This window comes from Mus caroli, chromosome 3, assembly GCF_900094665.2.
Source record: "Mus caroli chromosome 3, CAROLI_EIJ_v1.1, whole genome shotgun sequence".
Lineage (NCBI taxonomy): Eukaryota > Metazoa > Chordata > Mammalia > Rodentia > Muridae > Mus > Mus caroli.
In genome coordinates, this window is record NC_034572.1 from 79,349,020 (window position 1) to 79,375,806 (window position 26,787).

General features: G+C 36.1%; 1 protein-coding gene across 3 annotated transcripts in view; it reads left to right on the plus strand.

Moving 5' to 3' along the window:
* Lrba (LPS responsive beige-like anchor protein) overlaps window positions 1-26,787 on the plus strand; it is a 591,176-nt gene that overhangs the window by 364,521 nt on the left and 199,868 nt on the right. For all 3 annotated transcript variants that reach the window (XM_029475138.1, XM_021158804.2, XM_021158805.2), the window contains exons 41-44: window positions 8,086-8,203; window positions 10,568-10,670; window positions 16,510-16,625; window positions 21,808-21,920. In XM_029475138.1, the coding sequence (XP_029330998.1) occupies window positions 8,086-8,203; window positions 10,568-10,670; window positions 16,510-16,625; window positions 21,808-21,920 (450 nt within the window). The remainder of the gene's footprint in view (window positions 1-8,085; window positions 8,204-10,567; window positions 10,671-16,509; window positions 16,626-21,807; window positions 21,921-26,787) is intronic.

A 26,787-nucleotide genomic window follows, 5' to 3' on the forward strand; every position in this document is an offset into this window, starting at 1 on the left:
AGGTATTGCTGGATCCTCCGGTAGTACTATGTCCAATTTTCTGAGGAACCGCCAGACTGATTTCCAGAGTGGTTGTACAAGCTTGCAATCCCATATAAATTTAACTCTATTTTGATTATATTCTCCCCCTCCCAAAAGTCCTACCAGAACCTCCCACTTTCCCTTCTCACCCAACATTAAGTTCTTTCTCAACAAATAAACAAAACTCCATTACAACAACAAAGCTCCCCATAACAAAACAAACAAAACAAAACACAAACAAAAACCAATCATAGTTATTTTGTGAGGCGATGCTGAGCCTCCATCTGTTATTCCATATCTTACTTTTTTCTGGTTTTTAAGTACTTGTAGAAAAATTACCTAAACTAGTCTCATTGTAAATGCAGGAGAATATAAGCAGCAGTTGAGTGGTGTGTGTTGAACTGTATGATTTTATGCAGTGTAGTGAGGCTAACACTAAAAATACTGCTTAACTTGTGTTCATAAAGTCCTGTTTAAAAACAAACAAACAAACAAACAGTTTTTGGAAGATTGTATTGAAAGCTGAGCATGAGCAAAATATTTACTTTGATATGCCCAATGAATAGGAACTTACACTGTTTGTTTGTTATAAGCAACCCCAGCTACAGAATTGAGTGGTAAATAGGATGCCCAGAGATGACAGCCTGAAGGAGAAAAGCTTTTCCAAACAGAAGCCTTTCTGGAGGGCTTAGGCACATTCCATGTAATTTTCTGTTACTTTGTATTGTTTTTATTTCTTCTGCTAGGTACTTTAAATAACAAAAGGAAAATTCTTAAAGGTATAAAGGAGTTTTTCCCTTTAATTAATTTAGTTAACATGAGTACCAGAGAAATTTGTAATGGCTGTGTTATAGTTCAACTGCCACAAAGAGAATATCACCTTATAATAGCTGACCTTGCTGTACCCTTAAGATGTGTTCAGATATCAAGGGAGGAACTTGGATGGGCAAGAAGAAAAAAGATTGATTTTGCCCACAGTTTCGAAGGTCTCAGCCCATCATGGTTTAGAGAAAGCTACTCACCCATGGCTAACGGGAAACAGTGGGCCAATTCCCTTTTCTTCCACCCAGACCCAACCTACCGTACTTTGAAGATCATAAAGCTCTTACAAACCTTTGACATTGAGATTGAGGGTGTGAAGAAAGAATTGAGAACGTAGAGTTCTTTGTTAGTTAAAAACTATACATTATAAAATATACCAGTATGTCATAGTAGAGTTTTATTAGTAGATTTAACTTTAAATTTGTTAATATTTCATGAATATAGAAACTCAGTTTGTTAAGTAATGGGCAAAATTTTTAGTTTGAACGTAGCAACAATGTTATTTCCCTCAGTTTTTGAGAAGTAACTGAACGTTTCCAATCTCAATGAAAAAACTTAACTGACGACACTGTTAGTATACTAACCATATGTCTAAGACATATGTCTAATACCATACGTAGTTTTGAAGCTGGGCATAGCAGTGCTTTGCCTATAATACCAGTGTTCAGGCAGCATCAGGGCCATCATCCTTGACAGATAGAGAGTTCAGGGTTTGCTAAGCCACCCAGTGAAACCCTGTCTCAGAAAGAACAAGATCTTGGGATGTGTCTTTGCAGTAGAATACTTGTCTGGCATGTTTTGGACCTCAAGTTTGATCCCGGCTTCCCAAAAAGTAAGTTGGGTAGATAAATTAATAAAAAGAGATCATTCCTGGTTAGGTGTATACCACATAGTAAGTTCTATTCTAGCCTGAGACTACCAGCCCCAGATCGAATAAACAAACAAACAAATAAATATTTTTGAAGAAAAATAATTTGTATATCATCATCATAAAATGCACGAGAGATTTTGAGTTTAAAAGATATAATGTATTAAAGTATTTTGAGTGTAAACAATTGAAATAAATAAGTGGCTCTCTGAGCTCCTTTCTGATGTTAACAACATACATATACATGTCCATGCTGCTTTTATTAATAAAATGAGAAGGTCTGCTGTGATAATTATTGTCAGGAATGGCTCAAAAGCTCTTTATAAGTTTAGGTCATAACAACATGCTAGCATACCAGACTCTGGAGCCTTTAGTGGTATTATGACTATAAACTTTTAAATTTAAACTTTGAAGTCTTTATGCTGAAGGTACACTCTGCATCCCCCCTGTTCCTACCAGAGGGAAGGCCTTTCACCGTCTTCACGATAAGCTTGTACCATGGCTTTATGTTTCCATTTAAAAGAGATCTTCAGACACCAGTATATTGATTTAGACTCAGGTTTGTTTCTAAGTTTATTCTGCTCTTTCTCAGCAATTTTTATACCTAATTCTTTCCCCGTGTATGTTTATGGAAAACAAATACAGAACATCTATGTTCCTCGTGACCGTACTCTAGTATGTTTTGTGTTCTAGTTAGAATTTTTATCTTAAGAAAAAAAAATCCACAAAACTACAGGTATACATTTTTAAAACTGGATAAAAATTAGTTTAAAGATAGATAATTACTTTCTTTGTTTTTGTTCATTACTTTCATTTGAATTTTTTCTCATTAAGCTATATAAAAACTACTAGTTAAACTGGATTTTATAATACATCCTATAGAATGTAAATTATTTTTAAGCTTAGGAATGTTGAAAATAAAATAGAACCAAGTAAATAGTCTGAATTATTTACAGGCCAAAGGCTTAAAGGTGCATTGCTCCAGCACAAATATTAAGTTATGAAATGGGAATTTCAGTTTGCCATAAATCTGCCTGCCACTGCAGCTTAAAGTAAAATAGTTTTGCCCATCTAGAGCAACATCAATTTGCCAGTCAGTGCTTCATGTATCAAAGAGCGTTCTGTGAAAATATCAATATCATTGGTTAATATAAATGAAATTAATTTTTAAAGCTGGGCTAAAGGTTGACATCTGAAAAATTGCATTACTTTGCAGAAGAGAAATTTCTGTCTTCTAGTGAAATTTCAGGTCATGAGGGCAAGTAATTTTCACAATCTTCAATGGGAGCCAGTGAAATATGAACTTCATTGTCACCTAGCCCCAAAGCGATAAGATAAAATGAGCTGATACATCATTTGCTGTGGTTTTATCATCTCCCTCAGTAATTGGAAGAGAAAACATAAGAGTGTGTGCATTTGTGTGCTTTTCTGTCTTCCCTCCCAACTGCCCCATCTTCCACACCCAGGCTAAAGCCATTTTAGCCCAATCAATACAAAGGTCATACAACATTTTTTAATATATTTTTAATTTTTCATGCTGACTAAAGCTGCCAAGTAGAACATTAGAGTAATGAATATATTTAATTGAATTTGTCACCCGTGAAAATGTTAAGGAAAATGCTATGCTAAATCATAGTACTAGTATCAGGAGAAAAATACATAGATGAAGCAAATTAAATAATAACTCATAATTTAAAAGGTAATATTTGTTCATATTTATGACTTTCAGTTTTGTTGCTGTTTTGCTTTGGGGGATTTTAGGAACGTTCTAAATGTTATAGTCAGTTATAACAAAAATTAGCATTTTAAATTCTCCACTGGAAGCAATTGTGTTTTTTCACTTTCTCAAAAAGTGTTTATATTTTGCTGTTATTTTATATATTTTGCTCAAGGCTATATTCTTATATTTAAAACACTAAAAGTCATATGGTTGGATATTAAAAAGGAAATCCTTAAAACAGCTTGAATTTACTACTATTAGGAAAAGTGGAGGATCATTCTGATATTATTTCAGAGATACATACAGCAAAATATAAAACCGTCATCAATGCAATGTTTAACTAATTGGTGAAATTTCTTTTAACTTATTCTTCTCATATTGTGGTTGTTAGACACAGTGTATTGACGCATATTTAGGAGTAAGGTAATTGGAGAGTAGGTTTCAACATGTGTTTGGTTTTAAAGGTACTCTGAATATTTGATATCTTTCCATGCTCAAATTTAAGACTTATGCCTATAGTTTATACCTATGGTCGATAATTTTGGCACACAGGGAATATCCCCTTAACATTAAGTTGGAGCACTGTTGTTACTTGATGACATTAGTTTCTGGTTTATACACTAGATTGCAAACGTCTCTCTTGACAGAAAATATGTCCAAATAGTTTGAAAATCATTTTATTGTGGAATTCCAAATACTATGGTTGCTATTTATTATATGATTTTGTGCTTCTTTTTGCCAAATTATTCAGAAATCAATATTGTTACTGAGTGAGTAAAACCACTCAGGAAATTAGGAAGTGTTTAAAAGTGAATGTGACTAGACTAGTTTACTAATAGTATGTTCCTTAAATAGTCCTTAATTTCAATTATATAGACTCCTCCTTCGTGATTTTTTTATATGCAGATTTTGTGTAACTATTGCCTATATTTTAGATAAAATACTTTTCCACCTAAATTTTTCCCTTCTTGACTAATATTAAAATATTTAAATTTTACTGAAGGTGTTTTGTTTGTAACAAGGCCTTCCCTCTTTGCTCCTTTCCTATAGTGAAACAAACATAGCTTTAAATATTTCAAATCTTTTTTTTTAAGTGTAAATAAGATATCATCTAGTTGGGGTAAATATTGTGAGTTTCTATTTTTATTCTTTTTTGAGGATGAGAAAAGATTTTGGTGAAATAAAATGCTTTATGTTGAAGCTAAAAATAACTGTAGCATGGTAAAAGAATTTTCTGATGTAATTTTGGAAAGCTATAGATGTAGAGTATCAAAAATTCATGTATTTTTGGAGAATATGATATACACCCTTTCATAGAAGCAGCATTTGGCTTTTAATAGGAAGAAATTTAGTATATTTGTATATTATATGTAAATATTGATTTTTTTAAAATTCTAACACACTCACTTTAAGATTTAATATATAAATCAACTTTGTTAAAACTAATTATTTTTAAAAGTTAAATTCAGTAATAACTCTAAAAATTATAAAACAAAGTGGTAAGAATTCAGAGAGAAGGCTGTGGGCTTAGGCTTTCAAGCTATTCTAGAGTCTGGGTTATAACTGCCGAGCAATGGTAATGATACGGTTGCCATAGCAACTGATTCATTGGAGGGCTAGACCTCTGTCTAGGGTGCTGTCAGTATATGTAGAGTTCCAGTGAACAGAAACTCCCAAAGAAGGGTCTGCTTCTACCTAATCCAGTTTTAATTGAACTCTAGAGACTTTGAAGTGAAGCCTCAGACCAGGCACACAACTCTTGTTCCAGTAAGAAATGAACCTTGTGTTCAGCCAGGCTTCGGCTGCTTTCCAGAGCTGACATATCTTCCTAATGAATACTTTCAAGAAATGTTATTATCACAATTTCAGGTAGAAATTCTTTAGTTAGGGGAGTCTCCATTTCTATTTTAAGCTATAAGTTGACTATAGCAGTATTTCCATTTGCTACTTTCGTTTAAATTAGACTTTTTTTTAAAAAAAGATTTTAAAAATTGTGTCCCTAGACAGTTGTACATAATTTTCTGTTTTTCTGAGTTTGAAAATACTATGAGACTTTATATTTAACTTTGGAAGCACACTTTCAGTATACCACTGTTTATATCATGTTTGGGCACATAGAATGCAACACTGGCTTCAGTTTTTGGAATATGTATTAGGTAATCGAAACATACGTATGAACGATAAACCTCAAAGATAGTGATGGGCTATAGGAAAGGAAAAGTAGATCAGGAATGTTAGGTGCGGAATTTCGATACCGTACTGCTTTAATTTTTAAATTTATCAACAATTTGATAAAAGTGTAAGATTTTATAAGATTGAGTATACATGGGGCTTATGTCAATTAGTGGAATTTTCAATTATATTTGTTAGAATAAAACACATTTTAAAGAGGGATGGCACTGTGGTTTAGGTCAATAGAATACATGTGGAATTTTGGTGAATCCTAGACCTACCAGTGTATATTAAAAATGTTAAGAGCAGCATGTTAGCATACTCGTTTCTGTTAATGAATGGAGACTCTAGAGTGAGGTAGCTCAGGCCCTGTGTGAGCATGTCTGTGCAGGAAGATGCTCCAGAGACTACTATGCTTAAGAGACATGGAACTTTCACACCAGATTGGGACACTTCTCACATGCCACAGCACGCATAGGACTCTGTTGTTTCTTTTGGTTCTCTCCTTTCAGTGTTAATCTAAATAAAGGACAAGAAATATAGTTTATTGAGATTTCTATGAGTCAAGTTCTACTTTAATCACAGCCCCTTTTCCTTTAGAGACAGACCATTGACTTGTAGGCTAGAGATGCCTTGACTTCACAATCCCCACTCCTCAGCCTTCTGGGTACTGAGATTTATGTGTGCAGCACACTCCTGCCTGTAAAATGCCTTTGAAGAGCATGACAATGTGGAATGTAATGGAAGCTCTGGACCTTGGGATTTGAAAACTTGGAGTAGACTAGACTCTGCCACTAACTTGTGAAGAGACTCTGTTTCAATATTTAACAAGTCTTTACCTTGCCTCATTTTACTTATGACTAGAATCATTCAATATATTATTATAAGTTTATAAAATCTATAATGCATAATATATTCTTAACAATATATTGTTTAGACAAATGCAGGGTGGTAAACTCATGTGTATAAAAATCAGATAATAAATGATTGTTACCTATTATAACTTGAGATGGTACAAAGAACATTTGGGGCGTCTGGAGTGGTTGGTTTTGCTAGAGGAAATAAAGAGAAAATCTCCAGTTGTGGGGAAGGTGAGAACTGAATTCTAGATGCTGCAGGCAGAGAGGGAAGCAGGAAGTTCAGAACAAAACAAACAACCTCCCGCCCCCAATCTGAACTTGCTGTTTCTTTCTCTGGGTTTTGTTTGTCCTAGTATTTGTTGTGGAAATGAGAAATACAACATTTATTGCCAACTTCAAAATTGAGCAATAAGGACTTGTCTGATTCTTAAAGGATTTTGTAGAAATTTTCAAAGTTGTATCTGTTTTCTAACTTCCCATATACCAGAAACAGTACTTCTTATAGAAAAGTTGAAAAAAGTAACTGAATGAAGTAAGTTTGTGTGTTTGTTTGTTTTGTTTCTAAGAAGCTGCATTGTGCATTGAAGAATATAGGTTACTATAGGTCCAGGCCTGGGAAGTGGACGTGAGCAGATGGGGTGTGGGGTAGGCCACCACTGCTCATTTTTTCTTCTTGTCCATTCCATCTTTGCCCCTGTCACACAGTATCATAATCACAAGTTGTTCATTTGTATTGTTTAGTGGGACTTGAGTTACAGAAATTCATCTTAATTTTTAACTTAACTGAGCTCATAGATTTTTTATCAGCTCTTGATAGGAATGACATTTTATTTTCTTGGAGAAATGCTGAATCTGACTTCTTTCAGACTCATAATTAAGCTTTTGAAATGATCTTTTTTGGAAACAAACCTTGAATAACAAGGCAACATTGTGGCTTAGAACTAAAGACAGGATTACCTTGAATTGGCAAAGCATTTTAAGCAACTGTGTCTGTCACATGGGATGACAGGAATTGTAACAAGTTACTCTGACAGCCACCCACTCCATGGAGAGATTACACTGAGCTTAATTTGCAGGGTTATGTTTAGCTTTGACTGACAAAATGATACTTAACCCCTTCTACAGTTAATCTTGTGTTTTCTGATTTTTTTACCTTACCAGTGAGCTAACACATATTTTTAAAGCAGGTAAAAGACACCCCTGGGAAAATTGTAGTCACATCTGTAAAAATCCATTGCTATATGTGGCCAAAAACATATATGTCATATATTTGAATTCTTACTTTTGAAGCTTCGTCTGAAACGTTGTTTCTCTAAAAAGATTTTAAAATTAATGAGTAAATAAAGCTACATAAATTTCCTGAGAATAGATTACTTTGTTTTAAAAGCCCAAATGTGTAATTGTAAGTAGGGATTTAATAATTTCACTCTACTTTTTCATCTAAGTTGCCCTTTCACTAATTACAACCCAATTTCTTCCTTTCCTTTCAAACTATTTCATTATCTATTAAGTTATTTTTCTTAGAAATTTTTAATAGAGCCTTTTCTATTTTAATTGGAGGGAAACAGCTCTAACAGAACGGAATACTGTGACTTAATTGGGGTTATCTTTTCTCTCACTAGATCTTGGCATATACAGAAGGTCTGCATGGAAAATGGCTGTTCACAGAGATAAGATCAATCTTTTCTCGCCGTTATCTTTTGCAAAATACAGCTCTGGAGATCTTTATGGCAAACAGAGGTAATACGTTACAGAAGTACATTGTTAAAGAACTAACTTACTCCGATTTGGGATGTCATTTTTGAACACACCATATTGTTTCTATTTAGATCGGATCTGTAGTTTACCCTCTGCCCTGTTGACCTCATCGCTTAGATCTCACCGACTGTCATGTGATTTTTATTCCCTTCCCCTCCAATCATTTTTAGAATAATTTGTAGGTCTTTTGTTTTCCTGACTATTTCACAAATTGGTGCAATTCTCTATAAATATGAATATTCTGTGGTTTAACTATTGAATCAGCTGTGGAGTTTCCATGTCTACAGTACTTACTTGATTACTTCTAATAAGTGGCTATATTTGGGGACAAAATACGACAAATGATTAATGTATTTACTTTGTCTTTTATCTAACCAATTGCTATTTATATTAAAAGTCAGAAAAAATTACTAATTTGTCCCAATTTTAAAAGTTGAGCTAAAGTTTTGCTTGTGGATTTAAAATGTAACTGGATGAGATACATCAAGACTGCAAGGGTAGAGAAGTTGAACTTGAAGGAAAAAATGTTTATGAGTGGAGTCGCACAAGGGAAAATATATAAAACTTGGCGTCTTTGTTACATTTCTAACTTGTATATATGTAGGCTGATGGTTTTTTATTTGTTTGTTCTATAATCTCCATGTTTTAAATCTCTACATAAAAACATATATGCACACATTTCTCCCTGTTTATTAGCGTGTGTTGACAGGTATTATAAGCACATTTAGGGGGCAAGCTTTTTCTTTTTTTATAAGCTCCTATCCAACCCACACAACTTGTTACTAATGCAAGCATTATTCCTCTAGACGAGTAACTGAGAGGTTACCTTACACTTTATTTCAGTCTGTCTTGTCCAGAAGTAGTGGCAACCTTCCAGCATTGGTCACTTGCTTGTCTTCCTGCATTTTCCTTCCTTAGACTTCTGTAGACATCCTTGAGTTTGTGTGTTTTCTGTCATCTCTCCTCTTAGCTAGGTCTTCTGATAGAACCTACAGTGGTTTATTCTTTCTTTCCTCCCCAATATTGAACATAAGAGTAGGTATTAAGGAAGCCCTAATTCAACACTACCTATATAGCATTACAAGATACTTTGTATCTTTGCACTTGGTGAGTGATCTGTTATTTGCTTAAAGACTTGGGTTTTGGGGGGTTTTTGTTTGTTTGTTTTGAGTTTTTAAATCATTCAATTTCTATCAAAAAATTATATTTATAATATAATGTGACAGAAATTGCCACAGGAATGATATACTGATTGCAATAGGGTTGCATGCAGCAGCAGCTTTGCATTTTTATAAGTTTCTTTGTTTATAAACTTGTTTAAAAAAATCCATTGTTTAAAAGCTACAGCAACACAATGAATTTTTTTCACCTTGAGTATTTTTGACCAAGCAGAAGACGACCTTGTGGATGAGTTTGTAGCATGCGTGTGTTTCTGATACTGTTAATATAGAAGTAAGAGTTTGAGACTAAACAAAGTAATATCTTACAAATTTTATCATTGTATGACTATCTTTTTTAAAAACAGGTAAGTATTTCATATGACTTTTCAAATTAGCATATCAAATGTATTTTATTGCTAGTTGATTCTTGATGCTGTAGTCCATGTGTAATTGTCTAATTATTAGAAAGCATTTTTAGTTTGCTTAAGAGCCATAGTGAAAACTATTATTTCCAGACACAAATGTTAGTTGACATTAATATGCAAAATAAAAACAATAAAATATTATAAAGAAAATTGACTTCTAATAGGCCATTACTTGATATAGAATAGATTATTCTTTAGCTATATTTGTAGCTTTTAATGATAGGTATGTAACTTTAAATTTTAATTTAATTTAAATTTAGTTTTATTTTAAATAGTTGTAGAAGCTCATGCAGAGATATTGGAGTTCTGAACATTGAATATGTATTTTCACACTTGTTCCTATATAATCTCAACTTCATGTTATGCAAGGAGAAAATTTTTACTTTTTCTGTAAATACGTTGAAACGCTTGTGTATGACAACACAGTCTTTGAATGAAACAAATATGATCTGTAGAAGATTATTACTACAACATTCGAATGTACTACTGATTGTATTTGAGATACTTGAACCAAGAGTAAACATTCTATTGAATCAAGAAGTCATTTTCTGCCGGGCGTGGTGGCGTGCGCCTTTAATCCCAGCACTCGGGAGGCAGAGGCAGACGGATTTCTGAGATCGAGGCCAGCCTGATCTACAAAGTGAGTTCCAGGACAGCCAGGGCTACACAGAGAAACCCTGCCCCCCCCCAAAAAAAAAACCCAGTCATTTTTCCAAGAAGAATTTTATTATATTCTAATTTTTAAAACTTACTTGTTGTAGTTGCTGTAATGTTCAACTTTCCAGACCCTGCCACCGTAAAGAAAGTGGTGAACTATCTACCTCGTGTTGGTGTGGGAACCAGTTTTGGATTACCTCAGACCAGGTACTGTGTTAACTGAAAATACAAATAAATAAAAGAAATATTCTGATTAAAGTCTTAGTAATTAGCACGTATTAATATTTGCATTTGTTCTGACTTTTGTTTCTTAATAAATGATGGTTGTTAGCGTTGTGTTTTATTTTTAGTCAACTGAATCGTAATATAAACAGGTGCAGTATCCCTTAAAGAACATATGTGCAAATACTATAAGAAAAAGGTTTCTATCTCTCTCCAAAAGCATTTGTGTGTACATGAACAAACACACACACATACATACACACACACATGCAGATGCACATTATCAGAAAGTTTCATTTATGCTTTGGACTTGGGGGAAAAGGCATGTATTTCTAAGTGATACCACTATATTTTAATCAACATGGCAAAACCCAGAAAAATAAATAATATCCAAGTATTATTCAGATGGAAAGTGAATGGAATGTTGCATACAAAAGATGTAAATTGGTACAGGCAGTTTGGAGACTGAAAACAAAGGCTTCACATCAGCAAATCCTACATGCCCTATAATCCAGCTGTGTTAGTCCTAAATACAGGTCCTACAGATACACCTGTTCATATTTATCACAAAGTGTGCATAGCAGTGCTCATATGAGTACTGTCTATGATAGGCTCAAACTGAACGCAAGCTCATTAGCATCAGGAAAATCAGCAATGTGCTTTGTTCATACAGTGGAATCTATTACAGTGAATGAGCGAATGTTTGTCACATTCAGCAACAGTAATGCATTTAATGATGGAAGCAATGGCAGTCCCCTCTGTTTAAGTAATATTCTGAACCAGTACACCTGACTCAGGGCCTAAGGTTACTGCCGGGACATAACTCATTTCTGGAGAGTGATAGTTCAAAGTATATATGAAGAAGGCCTATGACATGGTGCTTGTATTTCTTGCCTGAGATAATGGCTGTCCAGTGTGTGAACCTTAAGTACTCTCATCAGGTACATACTTCTGTGCATAGCAGAGTAAGTGCTTTCAAGGGTCATCCTTAGTCCTACTCTATAGAACGAACGACTCGTTTATCACATTTGAGTTCTTTAAATTGTCCTTAACCCTTTCCACAGCATACTTGGTATAACCCATAATTTGGGGTTGATTTTTTTTTTTATTTATTAGCCCTTCAGTGGCCCTTTTATCAGGCCACTGATATTAATTTTTAAAACAAAGTAAGCCCAAAATTAGAATGAAAGTGAAAGTAAGGTCCAAAGCAGAAATAAGTAATATAGAGACCTTAAAATTCTTAGAAACTATTAGTGAAGCTAAGAGCTGATTCTTTTGAAAAACTTAAAACAAACACATAGATCTCCCTAGCTAGACAAAGGAAAAAGGACATTTAAGCAATCCGTGACATAGAATAGATTTTCTCATACATCTTGTTTGGTTTCTCCCATCAGTGTTTTCTAGTTTTTAGTACACAGAATATCTCATTTTATAGAACTTGGGAGAGTGGAGGAGTCTTTTTACTGAGGGTTGGTAAGCTAGCTATGTTAAGCCTATAATTTTTCTCTATAATTCATTCACTGCTAATACAGCGGAGTTAACATATTTAAAAGCTGGTGAAATGCAAACACAGGAGTTTTTCCAAATTAGTTGAAAAGTGTGTCTGAGTAGGAGAGGCCAGCTTGCTTTAGCATGCCGAGCGGTTGGGTTGAAACATTTGATCTTACTGCTTTTGTGGTGCTTGGAATCAAACCTAGGTCTGTGAGCATTCTAATCAGCCACTCTACCACTGGGTCATATCTCTGCCCTGAACTAGTAGTCATTTTTGTTTGTTTCATATGTCATGGCAATATCCTGTCACAGATGCAATTGATTTGTCCTGTGCAAACAATGGCCAGATTTAAGTAGGACTTTCCCCTAGAAGTAGAAATCGTTGTCGTCTCCTCTCTGTAGTAAGCCTCAGTTTCTCAACAGTCTCTTTATCTGCTATTTCATGAGTACAGAACATGGGAATAGCAAACACACCAAGAGGAAGTGATGCAGAAGCCACAGAACTTCTGTGACATACCCTTGATAGTAACACTGTCATCTCTGCTCCACCATATTCACCTCGAGTGAGTCACTAAGGAAGGCTCAGCTCCCAGGAAAAAGACTAAGTACAAGTTCTTATGGACTTATTTTTTAAGTGCCTCCGTTTATTTTATATGAAAATAGCAAATCCCTTATGGATTAGATAGGTGTTTTACACTATCAGAATTGATTTAGACTATATGATATCATTTCATGAATAATTTCATGGTTAGGACAGGACTCACTGGTAGATAACTTGCATAGCATAAGAATGACATTGAGTTCAATCCTTAGCACGCGCGCGCGCACACACACACACATCTTTTTATCTCCTCTAGGTGTATACCTTAGGACTCTGGTGTTTTATCACAGTCAGTGAAAGATAAAAGTCTTAATTCATTCATTAATTTCCTAAATAGATTTTCAGTCCTTAAATTATGTCAGAAATACTCAGCAATATACAACATAGACACCCCGTTGTCCATAGATACAACAACAAATATGTGAACTAAGTAGCTGTAGAGATGGGTTTCTTTGGATAAGCTGATTAAATGTATTCCAACGTGACTGTTATGTTTTATCTCAAGAAATAGAACCAGTCCAGCATTGAAGGAGGAGACAGTTTTACAGAAGCCTAGAAACAAGGCAGAGTGGAAAAATATTAAAGGGCAACTAACGGTGGGACCCCATGACTTAGGAAGAGAGTGTGGAGTAGGAGTAAGAGACTGATGTAAAAGTCCACTTACTAACAGAATGCAGTGGTAATGTTAGTGGGAAGAGGCATCCTGATTTGAGAGTTACAAATATAACTTGTAAGATTTGGAGGCTGATATGAGAAGGTAGAAGTTCAGTATGTCTTCTCAAGTCTCAGCGTGAGCTCCTGAAGTCAACAGCACTAGAGAAGGATGGTTGTGGAGGGCTCTCTATGCTTTTGTCTTCATGGTTGAGATTACAGGAAGGAAGCAGAGAGAAAATAAGCTTGGTTTTAGTTATACTGAAAGTGAAACCCAAAAGAAATGCTCAGTTGCAAATGCTAATAGGAAATTAGATTCCAGAACATAATAAAATAATACGTACAAACCTGGGGACTAGGTTTCCTGTGCATGAGATTAGGAGCCATAATAGGGAGTGATTTCATCTAGGAGAAACTAGAACAGCAAGAGGAAGTAGAGCTACATCCCAATGATTGTCACCATTAAAGTAACTATAGTAAAAGGCATGGGCTTTAAAAAAAAACAAAAACATTTTTATTAGATATTTTCTTCATTTATATTTCAAATGCTATCCCCAAAGTCCCCTATACCCTCCCCCCACCCTGTTCCCCAACCCACCTACTCCTGCTTCCTGGCCCTGGCATTCCCCTCTACTGGGACATATGATCTTCATAAGACCAAGGGCCTCTCCTCCCATTGGTGGCCGACTAGGCCATCTTCTGCTACATATGCAGCTAGAAAGCATGAGCTTTTGACAAAGCCCACCAGCAGTGGCACACCTTCTTTAAAAAGGCCACACCTCCTAACCCCTGTTCCAACCTCTGAGGACCAAGTAATCATATATATGGCCTATGGGGGCCATTCTCATTCAAACCACCACAACAGGTTCTAGCAGCTACCTTACAGTGAGGCACTAAAGGACATGCAGGGGAGAGAGAATGCCTTTCTTACCTACCTCATGTCGCAGCCTTCAGAGAGCCCCTGGGTTTGGTGCTTTGTTCTTTTTGTGGGGCAGCCATGCTCTGCCATCAGTTGGTGTTTTTGCCACCTCCTGTGCCTAGCAACCCCTCTTCTCATAGGACCGAGGAGGGTAGTGATTTGAGACCTTCTACAACAAAGCTGCAACAAATTAAAACATGTGACTGAAGCCAAGAGAGAAATTTTAGTACTTTAGCCATTGTTATCTGAAAGGTAGAAATCTCTCACCTCAGTCTCCAAAGCTTTCTTTAGAAAACTGAAGAGTGACCTAAATTCAAATGCAGTGGAATAAGGGGAATAATATAGATTATAGCAGAAGTATGTGGAACAAACCTAGTAAAACACCTCCTGACTCACCCTGTATGGGCAGTGCACCTCATGATGAGAAAACAGACAATTGTGGGTCAGTAATTCTTGTGGACACTTACAGAAAATCCTTAGCAAAATTTACCAAACCAGATTCAGTAGGATGGATAAATCATTTCAAATAGCTAGAAATGCAGATAAGTTTAAGTCTGGAAATAAATATATGTATATATTGCTTAATAAATAAAATTACCAAAACCTCAAAGAAAAACATATGACAAAATCTGGCATATATTTGTAAACTCTGCACTGACTAGCAATAAAAAAGTATTTCAACAAACTGATAAAATATTCTCAAAAGAACAAAAAAAATCACCAACACAGCAGACAGAGACTATGTTAGCAAGTGGCCACACCACAGCAGGATTCTCAGCACTGGACACTGAAACCAGGAGAGGCATTTCCACTTGAATAAGAACACAGACAACTCATAGTGGGTATTGGCAAGGATGTGTGGACTATTCCTGTGTTTCTTATTAGAATATTTAGCAGTCCCACTACTTTGGAAAAGAGTTTCATAGTTTGGTAAGCAGTTTCAGAGAAACTCAATCTACAATTCAGGTACTCAACCTCTAAGAATCTCTCCAAAGGAAATGAAAAACATGTTCATTCCATGATGTATATGTGAATGTCAACAGTAGCAACAATCACAACAGCATAAAACTATAGAAGCAGTTGAAGTGTGCCTGAATTATATAAAATATAGTTTCTGTATTCATACAATAGAATACTACAAAGCAATAAGAAAAATGACTAATTATATAATCATTGTTGGGCTTCAAAAAAAATTACTGAGTGAGAAGACTGATAGACAACCATAGTGCCATGTGTTATTGTAGGAAATGGCCAGACAAGGCAGAGCTATAGGAAGTAGCCTGCTCTTTGCTTCGAAGTGGGACTTGGAAAGGGAATTAACTATAAATGCAGAGAAAGTGGTTTTGTTGTAAAGAAAGTGCTAAATAGTGGATTGTGCTAATAATAAAAAACAAAACAAAACAAAACGCTAAGGTTTTCTAAAGTCTTTGAGTTTTATACTCTTAGAATGAATAATTGTAGTTTTGAGCTATGCCTCAGTAAATCTTTTCAGTAAGTAATTGCTTGGCTCTTGGTGATAGGAAGAACCATGATACTACTGACCTCTGAGACCTGGCATCAGATGTTTTAATTGATCCTGCACATCTACCTCTCCATTCCACTCCTGTTTCCCACTACTTCTCTGCTAGCCAATTGTATCCAAGAGTTTACATTTCTCTAACTGTGTCTTCTAAGGAACGACATTAAAAAAAAAATCCCAATAATTCCTGTCTTCCTTCTATCATACAAATTACTTAGATTTCTCTTTACCCTTGCTACAGGATCTGAGAAAATACAATATTTTAAATTATAATGTATATGTTTAATCTTTAATGGATGTTTTATAAAGCTGGTAGACACATGAATACAATTTATGCAACCTATAGAGTCATTGATCATACTGTTTTAATCAACCTGTATGCAACCCAAATATTACAGTGACATTATGACTCCTTACCTGAATGAGCAGAAAATAAATAGTATGCTTATGGCTAGTACAAATCAGTTGGTATTTTTCAGTTGTAGATGGAAACATTACTAATATTCATTGATCTGACATGGATACTAATTTTCAGAGTTATAGGTTTCATTAAGAATACTGAGTGAGTACAGACAATTCATGATTTATTATTATGGTATAATTAATATTAAGTTACTTTTATCTCAAATTTTCTTCTTTGCAGGCGTATTTCATTAGCCACTCCACGTCAGCTATTCAAAGCTTCAAATATGACACAGCGGTGGCAGCACAGAGAGATTTCAAACTTCGAGTACTTGATGTTTCTCAACACAATAGCAGGTAAATTAAATGCACATCTTGAGTTATTTTAGGGAACAAATGTCCACTGTGATATGCTTAGATTATTTTTAGTATTGGGATAAGCAGATCATTTGTATTGCTGTTTGAATCTCTTAAGAAAGTAGATTCCTACTAAAATTTGCAACTTCACATATGAACAGGGGGCTACTTAAAAATAAAAAATTTCTGCCATATCCAGGGATCCATCCCATAATTAGTCTCCAAACGATGACACCATTGCATACACTAGCAAGAGTTTGCTGAAAGGACCCTGATATAGCTGTCTCTTGTGAGACTAGGCCGGGGCCTAGCAAACACATAAGTGGATGCTCACAGTCAGCTATTTGGATGGATCACAGGGCCCCCAATGGAGGAGCTAGAGAAAGTATCCAAGGAGCTAAAGAGATCTGCAACCCTGTAGGTACAACAACATTATGAACTAACCAGTACCCCGGAGCTCTTGACTCTAGCTGCATATGTATCAAAAGATGGCCTAGTCGGCCATCACTGGAAAGAGAGGCCCATTGGTCATGCAAACTTTATATGCCCCAGTACAAGGGAACGCCAGGGCCAAAAAGTGGGAATGGGTGGGTAGGGGAGTGGGGGGGGGGAGGGGATGGGGGACTTTTGGGATAGCATTGGAAATGTAATTGAGGAAAATACGTAATAAAAAATATTAAATAAATAAATAAAAATGTTTTAAAAAAAGAATTAAAAATTTCCAAAAAGAAATAGGACTACTGTGAAATAGTAGAAATGAAAAACAGTATAAAATTCAGAACCTGATGAGACAGTAGGTATGGTAGCTAAAGAAATGTTGATTAAGACCCTAACATGAAAATGTAAGGATTGGATAGCCCTTACAAGAGTATAGTCATGCAATATGGAAAGTCATTCGGTGGAACTGTTACTTTGAAGAATAAAGCATGTCCATACTGTGCACCTCAAATAAGCAAACAGGAAGTCTACTAGAGTGACATTTGTACGTCATTTCAACAAACTGGCATGGTATTTATTGAGACACAAAAGATAAACAAAAAGAAAAGGTATTTTTTATACTTTCAGAGAAGTCACTTTACTTACCAGTGTCAGTGCAAGTTGTATGTCCCTCATTTGAAATGATTAGGACAGGAATGATTGCAGGTGCTGGGATTCCTCAGGTTTGGAATGTATGCATGGGTTATGAGGTAAGCTCCCTGAATTCAACCACTCAAATCCAAAGTGCTCGAAAGACTGGAACTTGGTGCCTGAATGCTTTGTGTGTCAGATTCGTGAATTAGAGATGCTTAAACTATGATTATAGAGCAAAAGAACATAGATTTCAAGCATGTGTAGTAAGAGAATTAGAAAAGGCAGAGAAGAAACACAGCTTTCATTGGACGTGTAAAGATGTTACCGTGACAGAAGAGGTTGGGAGGTCAGAGATTAGACTGTGTAAGGCAAGCACACAAAGATGGGAAATACAAAGTATAGTGTTTGGAGAAAAGTCAGTGGTATAATTGTGTTCTCAAAACTATATGTGAAAAAAAAACTATATGTGAACATAATGCAGATTACTTCTAAATATAAGAAAAGTTAATTTAGTATGGAGATATTGTGGTAGATTATCTTCAGTCTGACTTAGCAGGAAGTTCATTGGGAAGGTTTGGGAAGGTTTTAAGAATATATGTTATTAGAGCTATAAAAATTATCATGGAACTTTTAGGTAAGTTGGTAAACTGGGGTAGAGAGACTATGCAGAGTGCAAAATTAGGGAGCAATTACCTGTAAATGTAATAAAGACCTTCACTAGAGAAATGACAATAGCTTTCACTCTAGGAGATTATAAGCAACAGCCATGTGACATACAACTGACTAGCGGTAATCAGTTAATGAGACGAGACTGTCAGAGTAGACTTACTGGCTTCTAATTCTCATTGTTGGGAGACTGATTCCATTAACAGGAATCTAGTGAAGGATGGTGATCTTCCTGCCCTGGCAAGACATCTATGTGAAATATCTGAAAGAGCATTTGACAGAAGCCATAGAATATTCAAAATCTAGAAGCAGGGCTTTGGGTTTTGTTGGTAGAGAGGAAATTGCTAAGAAGAGATGAGATAAGCAGGGCAGCTGGTAAGAAAGTAGTAAGAGTGTGGAGCAGGTATGTGAGAGAGGGAAGAAAGAAAGAGAACAGAGAAGGTAATCTTGGCATTAACAGAAGAGGAGAATAAAGTGAACTGGATGTCTTGAGAGCCCAATGTTCTGCAAAGTAAGGGAGAATTAATGATTATAAGCTGGGTAGTCGTGGCACGCCTCTAATCCCAGCACTCTGTGGACAGGGCCTCTAAGATTGAGGCCAGCCTGCTCTACAGAGCAAGTTCCAGAACAGCCAGGAGTATGCAGAGAAACTATCATGAGGATATAGGAGGGAGGATGAAAATATGGTGCTTGGGGACTTTGTGTTACTTGATGGGGACTCAATTTCAAAGCAAGCATAAATGATTGATTATATAGGTGGAGTCAGGTGTGAAGTTTATCTATAGAATAGCTTTCTTTTTTTTTAATTTTTTTCCTTTTTTAATATTTTTATTAGGTATTTTCCTCATATACATTTCCAATGCTATCCCAAAAGTACCCCCTACCCCCCCCCCATCCCCCTACCCACCCACTCCCACTTTTTGGCCCTGGCTTTTCCCTGTACTGAGGCATATAAAGTTTGCAAGTCCAATGGGCCTCTTTTTCGAGTGATGACCGACTAGGCCATCTTTTGATACATATGCAGCTAGAGACAAGAGCTCCGGGGTACTGGTTAGTTCATATTGTTGTTGCACCTATAGGGTTGCAGATCCCTTTAGCTCCTTGGGTACTTTCTCTAGCTCCTCCATTGGGGGCCCTGTGATCCATTCAATAGTTTTCTAAACTGATAGGAGAGGGAAGGTGGGTAAGGCAGCAGGGAGACACTGAGAAGTGGAAAGAGGAAGTATGAGTCAGGTTATGATGGGAAGGAATTCAAGGCCTTGGGGGAAGGAATTGCTGTTAGTGAAGAGAAGTTTCTGCTTGAGAAGTGGAGAAAACAGAGTATTGTGAAAAGTGGGAAGTTGAAGGGCTCACATTCATGTTTTGTCAGTTACAGGGAAGCCATCTTGTAGTTAGAACAAGGCTTGAGTAAAGCGTGAAGAAGTATGTTGACATTAATAGTAATCATATAACTATTAACTGAAGAATTTTTAAACACTATGGGATGGGAAGATTTGCACATTTAATGGGCATTTTTGTATGTAGTAAGTCAGTTAACTAAATGCAGGTGAATGCCTAGTAACAGTTATGAAAAAATAACTCTCAATGAAGGAAGGGGCCCCTATTCTCACACAGCTTCTGATTTCCTATAGTCTCATTTACACTTGATCTTAGCCAAAAGGGTGAGAAGTGATTATAGTCTCGTTTAAATAAATCCTTTTATATAAAGAAATTCTTCAAAAGTAGAATTAATATTTTGTTTAGAATGTACTCCAGCATATGGGTTAGATATCATTAATATTTCTTTTATAGCTACCTGTGCCACATGTAGCTTCATATACTCTCATGATACATACAGTCAGTAGGTATTTAGTAGCTTTGTGTTCAGTTTAATATAATTAAAGTCTAATCACTGAGCAGTTTACACTCAGTGAGTTTTTAATTATTGGGATTATTAATCCAGATAGGACATTATGAAGGAGTTACTACTGCCTACTAATATCTAAATTGTATCAAGGAAGTAGAAACTGAAGGAGAGAGAAAAGGACTTCTATAAATTAAGACTGTAACAGTGTGATGACATAGTATCCTCTGAATTAAAAGTGTTCCTCTTGTTAAAATTTTGAAAGATGAGGCTGGACAGAGGCTCAGCAGGTATGAACTTGTACTGTGTTTGCAGAACCCACATCAGGTGTCTACAACCCACTTGTAACTCCAGATCTAGGTGATACAATGGCTTCCTCTGGCCTCCGAGGGCCCCTGCACACATGGTACACCTACAAGTTTTCAAGACTTCACAGATCATTAAGTTGTCCGAATAAGCCTCAAGCTTATTCAATCTCAAGATAGAGAAACCTAGTTAACCCCATCAGGTTGGATGTCAATAGTGTGTATAGAGAATTACTTCACTATTCAGCTGTGTGTTATGCTGTCAGAATATCTTTGAGAGAGAAGATTAAAATAAACACTATTAATATTAATCAGTATTAATGGCCTCTTCCCCCTTGTACTTCAGCTATAAGATCTGTTCAATATAAGTTCAAAAAATAGGCTATAGATTGATAAACAGTAGATCCAGGATTCACATGCTTGCATCTTGATGGCAGAATCAGTTACCCCACGCACTCTTCCACTTCCCTATAATGGCGACTCCCAGAAAACTGGTATGTAATGCACAAAGGCTGCCCATCCTTAGCATGCATATCTGCAGTGAGTCTCAGTGTGCCCGTAAATACATCATTGGTTTCCAGGTGAGTGTTGAAGAGCATTCGGGTGGGCAGAGCGAGAGTGATGGTGCTGTGTATCATTTCCAGAGCATCAGTCAGGAAGGTGCTGCAGGATCTCAGGGTTGCTTAGTACTGGATTCTCACGTTACACAAATGGACTGTTACTCACCTTGCTTGGTTGGCTGACTGCCTGGTTGGTTAACTGAAAATTGGTGAATATTTGGTTAGTTGGTTGATAACTAACTGGCAACAGAGAAAATGATTGTCATTTTGAACTTTTCTATCAGAATAAATTCCTTTTTAGCCTTAATAAACATGCTTTTGTGGCTGTGAGTGTACTCAGTGGTGGAGCATGTACTTAGCCTGCTAAGTGTCATAGATTCACTTCCCAGCTCCTCCCTTGCTGCACAAAGGGCATTTGATTTGGAATTGGCTTTCAGATAACAAAGTCTAGTTAGTTTGACAGAACGTAAGCTTTAAACCACACAGGTGAATTTGAGTCCGTTTTCAGCATGACTAGTCATGTGACTCGGGGGAAGCACTGAACCTTTGAGCCGACGCATTTTCATCAAAACACGTGTGTAATACTAAGGATACCAGTTTCACTTCGTGATTTCAAAGGCCAAATGAGGTAACAAATATTAAAGCTCATGACACCCAAATTATTAGGTTTTCTTTTTACTTTTAATAATCTTTCATGTTTTACAGTAAATTAAAAGTGGTATTTTTTTCCTTACCAGGGCGGAGTTATAATGACCTAAATCAGTATCCTGTGTTTCCCTGGGTCATCACTAATTATGAGTCAGAAGAATTAGATCTTACCTTGCCAAGCAATTTCAGAGATTTGTCCAAGGTAATATTTTTAGTAATTATCTGAAAAATGTTTGTCTTTCATTAAAACAATTAATTTGATTCGTTTCACACAAGTTTTAAAACTTTTTAATGCCGTTTTACCTATAATATATTTTTTACCTTTTAAATATATTTTGCTACTTAGCATAAAATTTAAAAATACTTTTATAACAAATTAGATAACAAGTTAAACAATTGGTGTACTCCTTTTTCATATGCATTCAAGGAAACATTGTCTTTCGTTAAAATCTCCTAATTTCATTTGTATCTAACAAAGCAACTAAGGAAAGGCATGAGCAGAACTCTCCTACCAAACCCAGAGACCTCCTGCTTCAGCTTGCTGGGCTTGTGTGTTACCTCTTGTCCTCGGTAACTCTTCAACCAGGAGCATGTGGATCCTCCTTTTGTATTTTTTTCAAGCTGGCTTGGAATTCATTATGTCAGTCGGATCAGCCTCACCCTCCAGTTGTGCTCCCACAGCCTCTACAATGCTGGGATCACAACCCATCTGGGTGGATCCTCTGAAAACCTGATTTTTACAAGTTTCCTATCCATAGCCAGTCTTAGTTTATCACCAGATGCAGGAAGTCTTGCTGACTTCAGAGCTTAGCTTCTCTGCCATATTTCACATCTGGAGTGAAGTCATTGTCTTGGTCCCTTTCCTGAGGGGTTCCTTCATTCTCTCACAGTGCTTCCATATCTTCCACTGGGCATTTTCTTGTTTTCCCACTGCTTAATAAATGTGTAAAAACTTTTCAGAATGTCAGATACCTTGCTCCTTGCCCTCCCTTTCTTCACAGAAATGGTTTCCTGGGAAAAGTTTGCTCACCCATCCAGTTTGCTTCCTGGTGTCAGGACAAGATATTCTGTTTATCCGTCCTAGGCATGGTGAACATCAGGAATGTTGGAGAGTAATTCCTGGTATATTCAAAGGCAGTGTCATCAGTGCAGAAGTTGACATTTTCCTACTGATAAACAGTAGCATTTAAGATATGATCTTTGCTCTATCTAGCAATTTTTCCTCAGCTTTTGTAACCATCTTTGTTCAAATTCTAGTTGTCACATACCTTGTATATACCACTTGTATCTTTGCTTTTGTTTTTCCCTTTTTCTAGAAATGTAAATTCCCATAGACTCCCTGCATTTCATAATTTGTTATAATCTTAAAATTTTTCCCTTGGCTCAGAATATAGTCCAGTGGTAGAGTAACTTGCTTTGTTTGATCCTAGTAGCACAGAAGCAGTAAAGCTTTCCTTTCTATTTTCTCTAATATGAAAATTATTACTAAACCTAATAAGATGGGAAAGCCTACTTACAGATGCCAGTTTATTTTTACTGTGCTATGTAGTGAATGAAATTTGTATTACTTTGATCTGGGTGATGAACTGTTTGGTAGGCCAGTACAATAGACTCCCTCCATAATCCTGTACCTTTTATTTTGCTTTCTCTGTATTAAATAAGCTACATGATTTTGTTTTGAATATTCACTGAAATACAATCAGAAGAATGCTGTCAGACATTATTTTCAATCAGAAATTTCTGACAGAATTCTTTATACATATTACATTTTTCTTATATGTTATTACTATTTCTTTTGTTGTTGTTGTTGTTGTGAACCTAGCTGTTAATGGCTGAGCCATCTCTTTAGCCCTATTATTGCCATTTCTAAGGAATGTATCATCTAATTTTTCTTCCATGGGTAAAATATTACTTTAAATAATATTATCATGATTTTCATTTCCATATATGTAAGGTTGTTTCTATGCCCCACTGGATGATCAACAACAATTCTCATTTTCAGATTTTTGTTATATTGAAGTGCAAAGGAGGCCAGCTAAATCAAAACAGAAAGTTACTTTCATTAGTCTCCAGCCATATATGATAACACCCACAAAAACATGGACATAACAGAAGCAAAGGTATAAGAAATATCTTACGTGGTCAGGGAAGAAGGTCTAGTAAGGAGAGTGCTTGCTGTGCAAACGTGAGGATCTGACTCCAGATCTTACTAGGTATGGTGGTCTGTATAACCCTGGAAGCTCAGGGCTGGGGTACAGACAACAGTCCCCAGGCTTGCTGGACAGCTAGTCTGATCAAATGTGAGCTCTAGACTCAGTGAGACCCTGAACAAAAATATGAAGTAGAAAAACATTTGAGAAAACCATCTTGATGCTGATTTAATCTCTGGTCCCCAAACAGTCAAGGACAGTCACATCTGCATGTGTTCACACACACACAAGCATGCATAGACACACACACACACACACACACACACATACACACACAAACACATAATTTAGTGACTTTATCATCTTCAGTTCCTTCAACTCTAATGGTATCCATTTTTTATACTTTGAGAATTTATGAGAAGATTTTACCTTTGGTTGGGAAAGGACTATGTATAAAAAGTACTTTCAGAAACTGCTGCAAGTGCTCCCTGTTCAGTAGTGAGATGCACTGTTGTTTATAGGAAGTGGGGAATTTTAGAAACAGAATTATTTCCTCTGGGGGAAGGATTGTGGGAGGGAGTGATTGGGAGGGGGGCAGTGAACAGATGTAAAGTGAATAAGTAAAATATAAAATTAAATTATGAATAAAAACACCCGACCTCCTCTCCTGAAGACCGGCCATTCTTCAGATGCTTTGCTGTCATTCAAGCCACGAAAATAGAATTCCACCATGCTGACGGCTCCATTCATTATTAATGAAATTGGTGATTTGAAATTAATGACATTTTTTAAAAGGAAATAAGTGCATTGCATATTTGGAAATTCTACTCTTTATGTATAAATAATATCCATTTACTTGATAAAACTGCCTTATTGCTTGAAGTAGAAAGATCTCCTAAAATTTTTGTGATATGTGTCTAAATATTTGCTTATACATACGTTCTCAAGAAAACATGTTGTATATAAATAAGTTCTATGTATACAAATGATGATTATGTTAGAATTATATAAAATCTGTCCCAAAGCATCCATTTAGCAGACATTACTATTTGTTTAAATAAGCTCCTGAAATCTGAGAAGAGATTCGGTGCAAAGTGTAATTTAAAGCATAAGCAGATCTTATCCTATTGCTAAGTAGATAATGTAGCCTGACTAGCTTTAAGATGTATCGAATTATTTATGTCCATTTAATTTCCCCAAAGCTGGTTTTCAGAGCTGCTTTGACATGAAGCTACAGTTTTATTTGATAAGCTTTCCCATGTTGCACAGGGAATTTTCTTTCTGATACTGCATTTTTATAATCAACACCCTTCCTTCTGAATCCTCTTTGTGATCAATCTTTTAGCACAGAAAAGTATGAATGGAACAGTGTAAAAAAAGGATCTTCTTAGAAATGCAAACTTTAAAAACATTTTCACTGTCTTTGCAGTGATTATAGATTGAGATTGTCAAAGTGTTGAAAAGGTTAAGTCTATGTCAAGTTGAAAAGGAGTTGAAAATTGCATATTTTTATATTTGAAGAGTCATCATAGTTTAATTTCTAATTTCAAAGCCAAAGAAGCAGGAGCCATTGGTGGAGCTCCATCCCCTCCCACAGCTCTTTACTGCATCATCGCTGCTCTGAAATCGTGACAGACCTTACCACGAATAGAGTGTGGAGTGATTTTAACCTATTTTGTAAATAAGCATTGACTTTGTCTTCTACCTACCTCTCTGGTATAGTTAAGAATCACCATTGCCTTTTTTGTTTTCCCTTTACTTGATGTGATAAGTAAGGTGGGCTTCCACTTACAAATGTCCTTTCATAGCCAGGCGGTGGTGGTGCACGCCTTTAATCCCAGCACTTGGGAGGCAGAGGCAAGGATTTCTGAGTTTGAGGACAGCCTGGTCTACAGCGTGAGTTCCAGGACAGTCAGGGAAATATTGAGAAGCCCTATCTCGAAAAACCAAAACAACAAATGTCCTTTCATGTCCTGTCCCATGATGTTTGGGATTTGCAGTTCTGGCCTGCACAAAATGGCTAAGTGGTTCTGGAATAGGGTGGATTTTGTTTTAGTTGTGATGGTTGTTTTGTAGATTTTTACCTGTGATTTCTGTTTGTTTGTTTGTTTGTTTTTCTATGATACTTTGGATAATATAAAGCAGTTTTTTAAGAAAGGAACATCACATTCTGATACAATCATTTCTCTTTGATCTGTATGATTTTGGGATATGTAATATGTGTTCTTACTGTGACCTGAGTGTTTGCTCCAAAGACTTGTCCTTAGATCACAACACTATAGATAGCCATTCACTGGAAGTTAAAACGTAATGAAAACTCATTCATATTGGCTATTGAATGAGTTTCTGGTGTTTCTTGAGTGCTTCTGACTTGCTAGGCATTTGTCTAAGCATTTCACATGTATTAACTAGTTTAACCCTCAGTCAGACCTTTAAATTTAGGTAACACAATTGCTGCCTTACAAAGGAGAAACTGAGGCGCTGTGAGGATAAGAAAGCTCCATCCATAGCTTACACTGCTAGTGCACAGAACTCAAGTTGAAGAGTATGTAAATATATTTGTAACTAGAGCTGCATGTTTATAACTGACTATATTTTAATGCAGAGGCCAGCAGAGCAATAATATAAAAAGGAAGCAGTGTGTTTCTTTCCTGTATGGCTCTCTATCTAGTTTTATTGATGGATGTGCCCGTGTGTGCTGGGATGTGTTTAGGTTTGCCTTCCCTTTTGGGGTTGAATATAGAACCTCCACGCTGTGGACTCACTTCATTCTCATCCCCTGATGAAGCTGATAGTTAATACAACCCCAGCATAATAACGCTTTGAAGGAAATGCCTTTTCTATAGAACCCTTGCTTGTCTTTGTCCCAGTATATGATAAACAATTAAAGGTTAACATAGGCTTTTTTTTTTTTTTTTT